This window comes from Prunus avium, chromosome 2 (genome assembly GCF_965620075.1).
Source record: "Prunus avium chromosome 2, drPruAviu1.hap1.1, whole genome shotgun sequence".
Classification (NCBI taxonomy): domain Eukaryota; kingdom Viridiplantae; phylum Streptophyta; class Magnoliopsida; order Rosales; family Rosaceae; genus Prunus; species Prunus avium.
In genome coordinates, this window is record NC_142285.1 from 43,919,274 (window position 1) to 43,931,303 (window position 12,030).

The 12,030-nt window shown below is 38.0% G+C and overlaps 4 protein-coding genes across 6 annotated transcripts; 2 read left to right on the plus strand and 2 right to left on the minus strand.

Annotated features, from left to right (window-relative positions):
- Positions 1-780: 780 nt before the first annotated feature.
- EMB1687 (ribonuclease P family protein / Rpp14 family protein) lies at positions 781-3,588 on the minus strand. The gene is made up of 5 exons (XM_021949673.2): positions 3,363-3,588; positions 2,478-2,665; positions 2,228-2,365; positions 1,544-1,730; positions 781-1,209 (listed from the first exon to the last, which is right to left on the minus strand). The coding sequence occupies exons 2-4, from the start codon at positions 2,653-2,655 to the stop codon at positions 1,582-1,584; spliced, it is 465 nt and encodes a 154-aa protein (XP_021805365.1). The 5' UTR covers positions 2,656-2,665; positions 3,363-3,588; the 3' UTR covers positions 781-1,209; positions 1,544-1,581.
- A 1,380-nt stretch (positions 3,589-4,968) lies between these two features.
- LOC110749601 (cyclic AMP-responsive element-binding protein) lies at positions 4,969-7,008 on the plus strand. The gene has a single exon (XM_021949736.2). It carries the CDS (start codon positions 4,969-4,971, stop codon positions 5,404-5,406), a length of 438 nt encoding a protein of 145 aa, XP_021805428.1. The 3' UTR covers positions 5,407-7,008.
- Positions 7,009-7,135: 127 nt separating this feature from the next.
- On the plus strand, positions 7,136-9,294 carry LOC110749551 (Pathogenesis-related thaumatin superfamily protein). The gene is made up of 3 exons (XM_021949668.2): positions 7,136-8,143; positions 8,283-8,547; positions 8,659-9,294. Exons 1-3 carry the CDS (start codon positions 7,663-7,665, stop codon positions 8,810-8,812), a joined length of 900 nt encoding a protein of 299 aa, XP_021805360.1. The 5' UTR covers positions 7,136-7,662; the 3' UTR covers positions 8,813-9,294.
- Positions 9,103-11,923, minus strand: BIN4 (double-stranded DNA binding protein). 3 transcript variants are annotated; one of them, XM_021949665.2, is made up of 12 exons: positions 11,811-11,923; positions 11,657-11,721; positions 11,310-11,447; positions 10,853-11,132; positions 10,708-10,769; positions 10,574-10,624; positions 10,269-10,386; positions 10,083-10,129; positions 9,896-9,922; positions 9,721-9,796; positions 9,480-9,622; positions 9,103-9,396 (listed from the first exon to the last, which is right to left on the minus strand). In XM_021949665.2, exons 3-12 carry the CDS (start codon positions 11,355-11,357, stop codon positions 9,292-9,294), a joined length of 957 nt encoding a protein of 318 aa, XP_021805357.2. In that variant the 5' UTR covers positions 11,358-11,447; positions 11,657-11,721; positions 11,811-11,923; the 3' UTR covers positions 9,103-9,291. The 3 variants fall into 3 exon arrangements, with proteins under 3 accessions (XP_021805357.2, XP_021805358.2, XP_021805359.2); XM_021949666.2 differs by having other exon boundaries at positions 11,657-11,725; XM_021949667.2 differs by having other exon boundaries at positions 11,657-11,708; positions 11,811-11,876.
- Positions 11,924-12,030: the final 107 nt, after the last annotated feature.

Genomic DNA, 12,030 nt, shown 5'->3' on the forward strand with positions numbered 1-12,030 from the left:
AACAACATCAATGCTTAATGGAAAACAACCTGTGTCTGTTTTCTCATCATTATTAAAGGAACAGGGCACTACTAGTATCTTCCTCCCACATTGCAGAGTGCAGACTTTGGCTGCATAAAGAAAATGGTTTGGGGCAAGAACTTTCATGCGAAAATTCACAAAACATACATTCCATGAATATGTGCTATGCTATGCTATCTATTTCATTACCTAGAAAACATTGATCACCACCAACCCACTTCGAGTTTGAGCATGTGAATATACATATGTATATTTGAAGAAAATTACAGAGCCGTAGGGAACTTTGAGTTTGCTCTCATGTCACGCAAATACGCACACAAGCCTAATAAACAAAGCACTTGAGAATCCCAAGCTTCACGAGGCAGGGCCAACTGGCCAAGACGTGATATGATATCTAACATCCAATTAGGCCCTAACTTATGTCATTTATAACTAATGTACACAGTTAAATTAATTGTCATCAAGTGCCAAATCCACATGGCTGATAAAACCATTCTATATTATTCGGCTTCTCCGAGGATCATCTCGCTAAGCTTCACCATGAGAGAGGCGAGGTGACATTATCCTATGTAGTAGGTCCCAATAACATCAATTAATTCTTCGGAATGAAAAGATTATAAAGGTATCAATCATTCACACAAAATAGATTCTAAAGGTTGCTACTTAAAACATTCCACCATATACCATCATTAGTGCTCACATAGTGCCCTTGTAACCTAACAATACTTACTTATAGGCATTTCTTGCACAGAGATAATATAAGCATAAAACTGTTCTTACTTGCTGTATATATAAAATTAAAATAAGTTTTCGCTTGTTGGATAGTTATACAAAATGAATTTTGCTACTTGCTTGATCGTCATCACAACAGAGTATGTGCAATACACGTACTTGTCCCCTCCACTAGTAAATAACACAAACCCGAGGGCACAAACACATATTCCCCAAGAAACTAGATAGATATATAGCCAAATCAAATACTTCCTCTGCCTAGTCCACTACTTGAATTTACATCCACACCTTTCACACCTATTTAGAAGCAAATTTGATGTTCCTGCAAGCTTCCTCTCCTTTCAGCTTTCCCAACTTTTCAGGATACCACACAAGCCACAGATTTGGCTGGATAATAGACACCAAACACCAATGGAGCCAGGGCATGGAGACGGGGAAGGAAGGCTCACCAAATCCCTGCAACATGTTGAACAAGAATGAGTTCAGGTTTTATATAAAAAGGAGTTTATGCCTTACTGAAAATGCTACAGATCAACTCCTTCATTTTAAAGAGTTCCACTCCTTTGCAGACACACAGTAAAACCCCCCCTCTATGAAATATGAATGAACAGATAATTTTATCAACTCAAAATCCCAACAGCCATTACTGACTGCTGATTGTGATCTATAACACCAGAAGCTCGTTATTACTGGGCAATAACAAGGCTCCATTTAACAACCAATATATACTTTTTCCATGATAGCCCATATATTAAAAATAATAATAATAAGATATAGGAACAGGACTTGCCATCTGAATAAGTATGTCACACCAAATGCAGTAGAACTTTAGTGCTCCAGGCCTTTGATCTTGTCAAGATAGTTCTGCATTTTTTGAGTATCTTGAGCTGAAAGATTAGATCCAACCGCAATCTTGTGCTGCTCAAATTTTAGTTCATCACACTTCAAGGCTGCTTTTTTACAAGCTTTGATGCTTCCTGATACAAAGTAAAAGAAAAGGGAAATTAAATGACTTTTCTTTGACAGATGAAAAACTCGGAAGACAATAACGATGTGTCTTTGTTTTGACAGTAACATCAGAGTAGCTTGAGTCTTTTGCAATGATAATGATGATATTCTATAAAGAAATGCACATTACGATGTAAAACAAATGTGACCTCTTAAGATGTCTCATACAATTTTTGAAATAAGAATTGTGCTTCCTTCTAAGGAAATAGTAATTCGACAATCACCATAAAAGTTAAGCACGATATTTCTCTTTCAGCCAATAATCAAGCACAATGATTAAATAACGAAAACAAAAGAGTCAAAAACTTCCACATTTAAAGATGAAACCTTCTTACATCTAAATCGCCAAAAAAGATGAATAACCTCTGCTTTAATATACTTTTTCTTAAAACTATACATGGCTTGTTGGAGGAAAATAAAGGCGTCATCAGCATACGAGTTACTCTGTTGCAATTCTTTAACTCACCACTTAGGTCCAACAAATTAAATAGCACTGGGCAACCTGCAATACTCCTGACCATGGTAACTGCAGACCATACTTTTTGATATTCCTCCCTTGAAGCTCTAATGATACACAGCCTTGTAATGTCGTTTACATACTTCACTGCACAAAAATTGGCTCAACAAAATTTAGACAGGCCATTCTACTGAAAATTAGTTGCAAACGTCCATATAAACAACGAAGGAAACAATAATTATTTAGAACCATGACTTACCTAGGAATGATCCAAACGATGAAGCCAGACCACACTTCCCAAAATTTTCAAGAATGCTGTCTTTGATAGCGTTTGTAACATTATATGAGGTAATTATAACAGGATCTTTTCTCACCAGCTCTCTATTAGGATCCAAGATAACCTCCAATACCATATACCTATTCTTAAATCCCACCATGATCCTTTACCTGTTTACAGCACAACATTGGATCTATCAAATATTATGAATTCCAGAGGAAAATATTGTATGAGAAGCAACCTAAACTGTGTTTTGAAACTCAAATTCAACAAACAAGGAAATTTAAGGTCAAAAGAGGCACTAGAACCCAATAAGGAATAAGGATTGAGAAATCAACAAAATCCAAAAATTATTATATAAAAAAAATAGGAAGTACTGATTTCGTTCAGAATCCTGAAAACACACAGGTACTAGAAAAACTAATACGGAATGATAAGTCAACAAAACCCAAAACTTACATAAAAAAATAAAGTTCAGATTTTGTCAAGAATCCTGAAAAAACACGGGGCAGACTTTTAAAAGAACAAATCCAAATTTATGATCAAAAGTTATTGAAAATCCTGATAATACATATAGAGCATATAGGCAGGCTATAGCTAAACAAAATTACACACTATACATCATATAGCATCAATCAGATTATTACACAGTAATACATATGAAGCATCTACAACAACAATTAGAGTAAAATATGTTTCTCAATTCGAGCAACCCTAAAAAAATTGACAAGAATTGGATTGAATTATATCAAAGATCCATTACAAAGACGGAAATAAAACACAATCATTGACAGAGCAGATTTTTACAAAGTTCGCGACTTGCAACAAAAAGTAAATAATTTGAAGCAGAAAAAGATATGATCAGACCTAGTAGTTGAGTCTGAGACTGAGAGTTGAGAGCATAGATGAATTACGCGCGTGGATTTGAAAACCCTAACCCTAGCAAACAGGGAGGACTGAAGAGCAAAGAGCAATGGAAGCAAGTCGGGTTGAGAAAGTGGTTCCGGGTCAAACCGAGACTCGAAATGCCAATTTGGGCCTGAGAAGTCATAGGCTCAGCGAAAATGACGGCGACGTGGCAAATGGTGGTACGTTTAAAAATTACTCGATAGAAATTACTCGATAGAGAGAGAGAGAGAGAGGGAGAGTGTTTGAATCGTTAAGAGAGAGAGACCGTTGGGGGTGGGGACCGGGGCACATGACAGTCCGAGTCACACTCTCTCTCCGACCTCGGGGTTCACATTTTTACTTTTTTAATTTTTAATTATGAAAGAGAAATAGAAAAATAGAAAATTTACTTGGATTATCCACATTTGTAGGTGAACCCTTTAAAAAGTCAAGTCCACTCGGGAATCGGGTCTTTTTTTTAACAGGGAAAAAATGTGGGGGGACGAATTTCACCCGCAATTTACCCGAAATTTCACTCGTATTTCATTTGGCATTTTGGCGCTTTGTGAGTTTGGGTCTGGGTTGGGTTGGGCTTTTGGATTTTTGTATCCAAACACTGTAACTACAATCTCCTCTCTCTCAGTTCAACGTCAACTACCCCCTTACCCTTATCCCACTTTCTCTCTCTCTCTCTCTCCCTCTCTCTCTCACTATCTATCTATAAATACCCACCCCTCCTCTCACGTTTTCTTTGTTAGCTTGCTAGGCATTTTGGAAAACGAGAGAAAGTTTGAGTCTTTGAGAGAGAGAGAGAGAGAGAGAGAGGGAGGGTGAGGAGTAGGTGGCGCTGTTGCTGGTTGCGTGAAAACCCAACGCGTGTTGTTGTTTTTAACTTTTTGAAGCACAAGTAAGTCGTTCTCTTCTCCTTCTTGTTCTTTCTTTTCTCCTATTTGTCTTTCTAAATTTAATTTTGTTAGTGTTGTTTCAGATAGTTCTTTGCATGTGTTAGGAATGATCATGTAAATGAAAATATAAACGTTGTTTCTTGATTTTAGAGGAATAAAATTGTATAATTTTATATCCCACATTCATACATGTATCAGATCTAATGAAGAAAGTTATTTGTTGGCTTCATATGGGCCATGATAAGTGTTGCTGTGATCTTGGGGATGCTAACAATGCTCTTTTCTCCAAATAAAAGTATTTTCTTTTGAGCAGCTTGGTTCTAAAAGACAAAAGAAATATAAATAAGATGTCTGTGGGACCATGTTTGTCAGGAAACGTTATTAAGCAGTATTTTTTTAAAATAATTTAAATGTGAGGATTTGATGTGATGTGAAAATATATGCGTGCAATTTGGTTAGAGATCCGGTATATATGTATAAACAGAGAGTGTTCCTGAAGTTGAACAGTCAGGACTTTGTAGAAATTTCATGCAAGCATTTAGTTATTAAACAGATTCCATATGAAGTCTGGGGAACGGATTTCTACGTTGTGTTGGCATCTGTAGAACCTTTAGAGGCAAAGGCCTCCGAGAGTGGAATCTGTTCAATTGACTTTATTAGCTCATCAATTCGCAGTTGCAATGGAGGTGGATGGCAAATCTGTGGTAGCAGGACCTACGAATGTTATTTTTCTGTCGACTATTTTGGGCCGAGATGGGTCAACTTCTGTTCACAAATGTGACTGGAAATGCCAGAACGAGCATGTCTGCGCGAATATGTATTGCTGCAAGCTAACTGGACTCACTCACATCTGTGACAAAAACTGTGACCAGAGGATCCTGTATGATAACCATAGCTCCCTTTGTCGAGCAAGCGGAAAGATTTTCCCCCTTACACCAGCAGAGGAACAGGCCGTGAGAGGGGTCCGGAGGAAGCTTGAGTCAGAGAACTCTTCTGCGGACAGTTGTTCTTCTAAGCGCAGACGGGATGCCCAGTTCCATCCTTCTCCTTTTGAGAGATCCTTCTCTACAGTTAGTCTGATCTGCAGCAAAGTTGGAGATGGCATGGATACGAGCTAGAGTTATAAGATAAATGAAAGACTTTTATTGCTTATCTTTATCTTGTTCCTTTGAAACCTTTCCTTATTTTTCATTCGTCGAACGGACATGGATGATGAACTTGATGAGTAATTAAGTGGCGGACCTAATGTGTCCTACCCGTCTGTAGGAACAATCTATATTTGTAGTCCTGTTTACTGCAATTTAACTCAACCATTAGCTTGACTTAAACAAGGAATGTCAATTCGGGGGTTGGTCAGGGGTTGTTTAACTGCTTATGAATCTTGGATTTATGTTTCTTCTTGCTAACCTTACTGCTTCAAATATGAGCTATATTCAGTACAGGGTGCTCTCAGGTCGTTTGTACGACTTGTGTCATGATTTAGCTGTGACTTTGTTATCTTATCCCATTAATTATTTTGCCTTACTAGGAGCACTTCCTATTGATTTGCATTACATGATGGTTGTACGGCAGAAATGTAATTAATTATATGTAATAATAAGTGGTTCCCTTAGTTACTTCTTTATTTGGATCTGTACTATCTTTCATTTTTGTTTACTGCCGGTGCACGCAGCATAGGTTGTTGTTGAGTTACTCTGCCTAGTTTGGTACAGGTTACACAGGAATGATCTGGTTTTCACACCTTTGATTTATTTTCATCATCGTACCTTGTTATTTATTTATTTATTTTTGCTTTGGTTATTTGGGAGTATGGATCTGAAGTTAATGTCAATTTTGCAGGGCTTGAAGCATGTGCTATCGAGGAGACATTAAATATGCTTGTTAATAATGAACAATGTCTTATATTTAGAAATTTCTGGTATGGCTTCTTATTTATTTTGTCTTTCGTTTTCTCATGTAGGTAATTGCATCACTTATTGGCGAAGAAAGCTACTACACCTGGTGATGCTGACGAGTTTACCTGGCTGTCCTAAATATGTCATGTAGAAATGATTGCACATCAGAGAAACATGTTAGGTCAGTCAAGCTTTCGAATTCAAGTTCAAATTTACCTGTGCTAGCTACGTGCACAATATGATACAACTTCGACAATACGGTGATTCATCGATCCTTTATGTTTGCCTTATTGGTGGGGAAAACAGAGCAATTTCTGCTCAGCCATCAACAAAAGTTGCTCGAATATTCAGTTGCCTTTGAGCTCACACTATGTTCATCTGATCTTATGCTGGTGGTTGGTGCCCTCCTTTTTCTGTGGCAGGTCCAAATAAGTTGTGTTTGAGTTGTCCTGCCCATGGCCTATTTGGTTCGTTAATATTTTCCATGGAAGGCAAATCCTTTTGAGCCGGCATGTCTGAAAGTCACTGGGCTAAGCAAGCAATTAGGACCAAATTTGGCTGATAAGGTAGAAAGTGCATTGAAAGTTGTAACTAGGATATTCCGTATTACTATATTAGTTCAGTTAATTTAGTTATACGTAGTGTTAAATTCAAACCCTTCTTATTCTAGAGGATTTTCGAATCTCTTAATATGGTGAAAGCCCTCTTCTGTTGTAAATTTTTTAGTGATGCCAAGATATTTTGATTACTTTGGCATCATCCGTTTGTGTACATTATAATTGACTCAGTTTTATGAGTAGTAATTTCCTCTTAATTTTCCATCCATCCATTGGATAATTAATTAGTCAAAATGCTTGTGTTTCCTGTTGCTTGTTCTTTACTTTGATTTCATGTTATGGTATCCACACAACACAAAGCTGTATTTAAATGATGATGCAGCATTTACTCTTTAGCAAATGCTATTGTGCGGTGATACCTACGCCACGCTCATGTTTTAGGTTACGTTAACCTCACTGATTCTGCCTCTCTGCAACTTCTCCTCGTACATGTTTAAAAGGATTGGAGAGGGAGAGAGATGAGCATTTAGCTTCCATTGTGTAATGTGTACTACTAATAAATCCGTCGTGTGCCATGCAATTGCAAAAGAAAGGAATCGCTTCTTAAAGAGGCAGGAGGCAGGAGGCAGGCCATCCAAGATAAAAGAAGAAATGCTAAACCCAAAAATGTCATCTCAAGATAAAAGAAGAAATGCTAAACCCAAAAATGTCATCTTGCGGCTGAGAATTTCATCACAGCAACGTAACCCCTTGGATTTGTATTGTCACGCACGGCACACAATCCCTTTCCCTCACAGATTCTTCAAAATACAACAAATATGCTTAGATTGGTCGTTTCCTGTTATTCTCAACAAATTGCATAAATATATCCATTCCACCTGAAAAAGGAAAGGCTAAAAAAGCCAAACCTATCACCTACACAATGACACCTCAAACTTTCCCTTGTTTCCTTTTCATCCTCTTTCCCCTTTTCTTCTCTTTATCCTGCTCATGCACATTCACTATAACAAACAACTGCCCGGATACCATCTGGCCAGGTACTCTAGCGGGTTCGGGCAGGCCTCAACTCCCGACAACTGGATTCCGGTTGGACTCTGGCCAAAGTGCGAGAATTCCTTCTACTCCCGGATGGTCAGGACGTATATGGGCAAGAACAGGTTGCACATTTGATGAGTTGGGAGCGGGCACGTGTCAAACAGGCGACTGTGGAGGAAGACTGGAATGTAATGGCAACGGTGCCACTCCACCTGCCTCACTCTTTGAGATAACCCTTGGCAATGGCAATGACAAAGATTTTTACGATGTCAGCATTGTAGACGGCTACAATCTACCCCTTATCGCTTCTCCACGTGGCGTGTATGGTGCCTGCAATGCTACTGGCTGTGCTTCAGATATCAACATAGGTAAGGCTTCGAATCTGATCATGCTCCAACATACATACACAAGTCTTCGATTTGCAGGACACATTTTGTTATATGCTGAACCAAGTTGGTCACCAGATGCTTCAAATTTTTAAAATTGAAACGAAACAAACTGTTGCAGGTTGCCCAAAAGAGCTTCAGGTGGTGGGAGGTGTAAACGAAGGAAGTGTGGTTGGGTGCAAGAGTGCCTGCGAGGCATTTGGTTTGGACCAATACTGCTGCAGTGGACTGTTTGCTAACCCAACAACATGCCAACCTTCCTTTTATTCAACCATTTTCAAGCGGGCTTGTCCAAGAGCATACAGTTATGCTTTTGATGATGGCACAAGCACTTTTACATGCAAAGCCTTTGAATATGCCATTGTTTTCTGCCCTAAAGGCAACGGGTACACTTTTCATCCCATCATCACTCAAACAAATTCAACTCTAATTTTTATATGAAGCCACCATAAAACCCTTTTCTGCCCTAACGGCAATGAAATATATTTTTGATACAGGACGAGACAACCAGATGATTCGTTAGCTCCTCCAACATATCAAGTGCCTGGCAGTGAGAAGAAGGTTGTGCAGCAGCTGGTTTCTTCTTCAAACATGCTCTTACCGATTCCGTCACTAATCCTTCTTCTCATCTTCTTCTACATACTCTCTTGAACGTATGAAATTAAGTACATGGGAACAGAAGGGTTGAAGAAACAAAGAATTTGAATTTTTATTTCGAAGAGGAATTAAGAATGCATTAGATAATTCATTCAGGCACGCCAAAGTGCATTGAAATGTTGGGGATCAATTGACTTTTGAAATATGAAAGGAATCCGAAGCCTTTAGTATGCGAAAGGAGTTACAAAACAAGGGTCGACGACATGGTTCTAAGCATGACGTTTTATGATTCATGAAGATATAACCATAAAGATCCTGGCTCAGTTAATTGTAGGCAATCCATATTGTATGTAACCACGAATCTGTGTAGGTTAAAATTTCAAAATATTGGCCACCAATGGCCATCATTATACAATAATCTGTCACTAAATCATCCTCAATCAACTCTACTTTCGTCAATATGAGAACTAATATCTAGTTACTGATTTATGATTTGTTGCAGTAACAACAAATGATAAACACAATTGTACGTCTCATTTTTTGCTCTTGGCTTTCTTGGAAACTTGAGTTTTCTTTCTTGCTTTCTTCGTTGGCTGTGGCTTCTCTCCAGCAGTTTTACCCCTCTTCCTTACAACAGTCTTTAGACAAAAAACGTGAAATCATTGAAGATTAATTTACGCCAACAAAAATTGTAAAGGAAATTTAAGGTTCATAAACGTACCAATGCTTTCTCAGCTTTCCCCTTGGTTTTCCCCTTAGTTTGTTCTTCACCATCTTCCTCGTTTTGATTAGTTTGATGCGGAATGGCTTTAGGAAGTTTGTCAGTTTCATCTTCTGAATCAAATGAGAAACCATCTAGGGTTCCTACACAATCAAAATGACGAGTTGTTTTTAAGAAACATACAAAAATAAAAATAAAGAAACTGCCATCACAACAAAATCCCTTTGGAAAATTCTCTAACCTTCAACCATTGTTTCAGCTTCATAAACATTTGATTGTGGTTTCAGCTGAATAAAGTCATTCATGATAGCTTCAATCTGCTCAAAGAATATAAAATCCAAAGTTTAGTTAACATTTCTTTTTTCTTCATAAAATCCTGCATTTTTTCTGCTAATCTAACTAAATGATTAACTAACCTTTGCCTCTGATTGACCGAAGCTAACCTGGACAAGAAAAAATTTGTGTCATGTCAAATCCTTATTAATTAAAATGTAATTTCATTAGTAATAGAGGAGAAGATATCTGATTCCTACAAAGTGCTAATTACATAATTAAGGCCATAATCCCCGATGTTAAAATTGTAAATGGAGACATATAACTTACAACACAAAATGTCCTGGAAGGAACTATTGTTGTTTTGTATACGGTACCTGTAATGTTAAACAAAAGAAAGCAAACCAATCAGATGGAGGCAGCATAAAGGAAACACGCAGCACAACAAGTTGTACTGGCAAAGCTAAACAACCAGCACATTTGTCTACATGATAAAGAGATATGAACAAGACATGCCTTTCAAATCAAGGTACATTTCCCGATTTGCTGATTTAGAATCTGAAATTATTACCCGTCCTACAGCACCCATATCACCGCTCAAATCTATTGAATTTCCTTCACACTCAACAAGTGCCTGCACAAAAAGCAAATCATTTGTTTAATCACAGGTTTCCCCCCCTTTTTTTCAAGGGACAAGAACTGGTCAGTTAAAACACCAAGCTATTGAACAATATCTTTTCAACTTAATTTTTTTCTTCTGTTAAGAACAAGATCTTGATAACTATAGATACAAGCTACAACCAAGCAATTTGTTGTTGTACCTTTGAACGTTGGACTTTTTCAGAGAGCACCAAGGGCAACTTTGAGGATACCTGCAAAGTACATATAACCAAAGCAACTCATTATGGAAAAGATTATATAGGCAATCATCATTGCTTCTATAGATTACTCTTACATGAGGCTCAACAGGCTTGTCGGATGCTTCTTCGTCTGCAACTTCCACATCACCACAATTTCCTGAACCAAATTTCTCTCTTAAAAAAGTCTCTAAACATCATGATCAGGGAAACCAAAATTTTCAACCAAAGCTTCTGTGTTACCTTCTTCCTTGGGTTTGTCTAGTTTCTTCTTTTTCAGGGATATTTGATCTTCTACGTTTTTCCCTTGTTTCGGAGAGTTGCTTTTTAATCTCTTTTTTGATGGAGACTCTGAAACAGATTTCGTAAGAGTTTTATCTAAACTCTCATCTTCATCAGGAATTTTAGAATATTTAGGTGGAGACAATACGTGGCAATCAGATTGATCCTCCCCTGAAGGAACACCATTCAGTGAAGACTCGGAATCTGACGATAATGACACCGTTGAATGAGTTGATGGTACCTGAAAACAAAGAAAACCTTGCACTTAGCATCCAAAATAAATAAATAAAGTTGAAGGAAAACACAAGGCTTCAAAGTAATTTTAACCATTGAAATGCATCAAGACCTAACCATCAGATCAGACCATGGAATATATAGCCCAGCAAAAGATAAATGAAATTATTCTCCTTCAAAGTACCTGGAAAGAGCGCAGCCAATCTGGAGACTCCTCCCTTGAGGTGCTCATTCCTGCTGGCTGCTCGAAAGTAATATATTACTTAATTTGATTGCAAGACCGAGTCTGGGTTGCCCAAATACGTCCTTCCTCGTCTTACCCCTTCTCGCATGACAAATTTTAATGCATTTCAAATGATTATCATACAGAAGAAAGAATCAGCAGCTATGCTCTTAAGATGTTTGTAAAAATGCCAAACCCACAAATCAGAGAGAGACTTAGAGCAGAAACTAGAATTGCAGATCTGATATCGAACATTTCACACTCTCAAGCAAAATACAAGTTTCTGTCAAGTATAACGAAGAAGGTACCACAATATGAGAGGCCGACTGCGCAAGAACGAGTTGGACGGCTGCTAGCCTCCTACAACAAGTGCCTGACTATGAAATTAAACTGAGTGTGATTTGCGCCAAATATAACAATTAACCACCGTACAGCCAAAGAAAAGAAAAACGCGGGACTTACAAAACTAAATAAATAGTCTCTTTTCTTCGATCGGCTGATGTTTATTGCGAACCTACACTGTTCCGCTGCGGAATTGCGTGTGCCGCTGCCTGCTTCGGTCCTGCTTATGACACGCACAAAATTATTGGGCCTCAATCTGGGCTGCCGTTGCATGGCATAAGGCTCATATTCTGTTAATTTTGTGTGTTTTGGGCCTTGAGCCTTCATACCTATAACCAAA

Excerpts from the sequence above, each read along its gene's own strand:
- EMB1687 (XM_021949673.2), bottom strand. The coding sequence starts at position 2,655 with ATGGTGGGATTTAAGAATAGGTATATGGTATTGGAGGTTATCTTGGAT. Across the intron at positions 2,366-2,477 it reads ATCGTTTGGATCATTCCTAG|TGAAGTATGTAAACGACATT; the intron begins GTAAGTCATGGT and ends ATTTTTGTGCAG. Across the intron at positions 1,731-2,227 it reads TAATTTGTTGGACCTAAGTG|GAAGCATCAAAGCTTGTAAA; the intron begins GTGAGTTAAAGA and ends ACTTTGTATCAG.
- LOC110749601 (XM_021949736.2), top strand. The coding sequence starts at position 4,969 with ATGGAGGTGGATGGCAAATCTGTGGTAGCAGGACCTACGAATGTTATT.
- LOC110749551 (XM_021949668.2), top strand. The coding sequence starts at position 7,663 with ATGACACCTCAAACTTTCCCTTGTTTCCTTTTCATCCTCTTTCCCCTT. Across the intron at positions 8,144-8,282 it reads TGCTTCAGATATCAACATAG|GTTGCCCAAAAGAGCTTCAG; the intron begins GTAAGGCTTCGA and ends AAACTGTTGCAG. Across the intron at positions 8,548-8,658 it reads TTCTGCCCTAAAGGCAACGG|GACGAGACAACCAGATGATT; the intron begins GTACACTTTTCA and ends TTTTTGATACAG.
- BIN4 (XM_021949665.2), bottom strand. The coding sequence starts at position 11,357 with ATGAGCACCTCAAGGGAGGAGTCTCCAGATTGGCTGCGCTCTTTCCAG. Across the intron at positions 10,387-10,573 it reads AAAAAGTCCAACGTTCAAAG|GCACTTGTTGAGTGTGAAGG; the intron begins GTACAACAACAA and ends CTTTTTGTGCAG. Across the intron at positions 9,397-9,479 it reads GGAAAGCTGAGAAAGCATTG|ACTGTTGTAAGGAAGAGGGG; the intron begins GTACGTTTATGA and ends TTTTGTCTAAAG.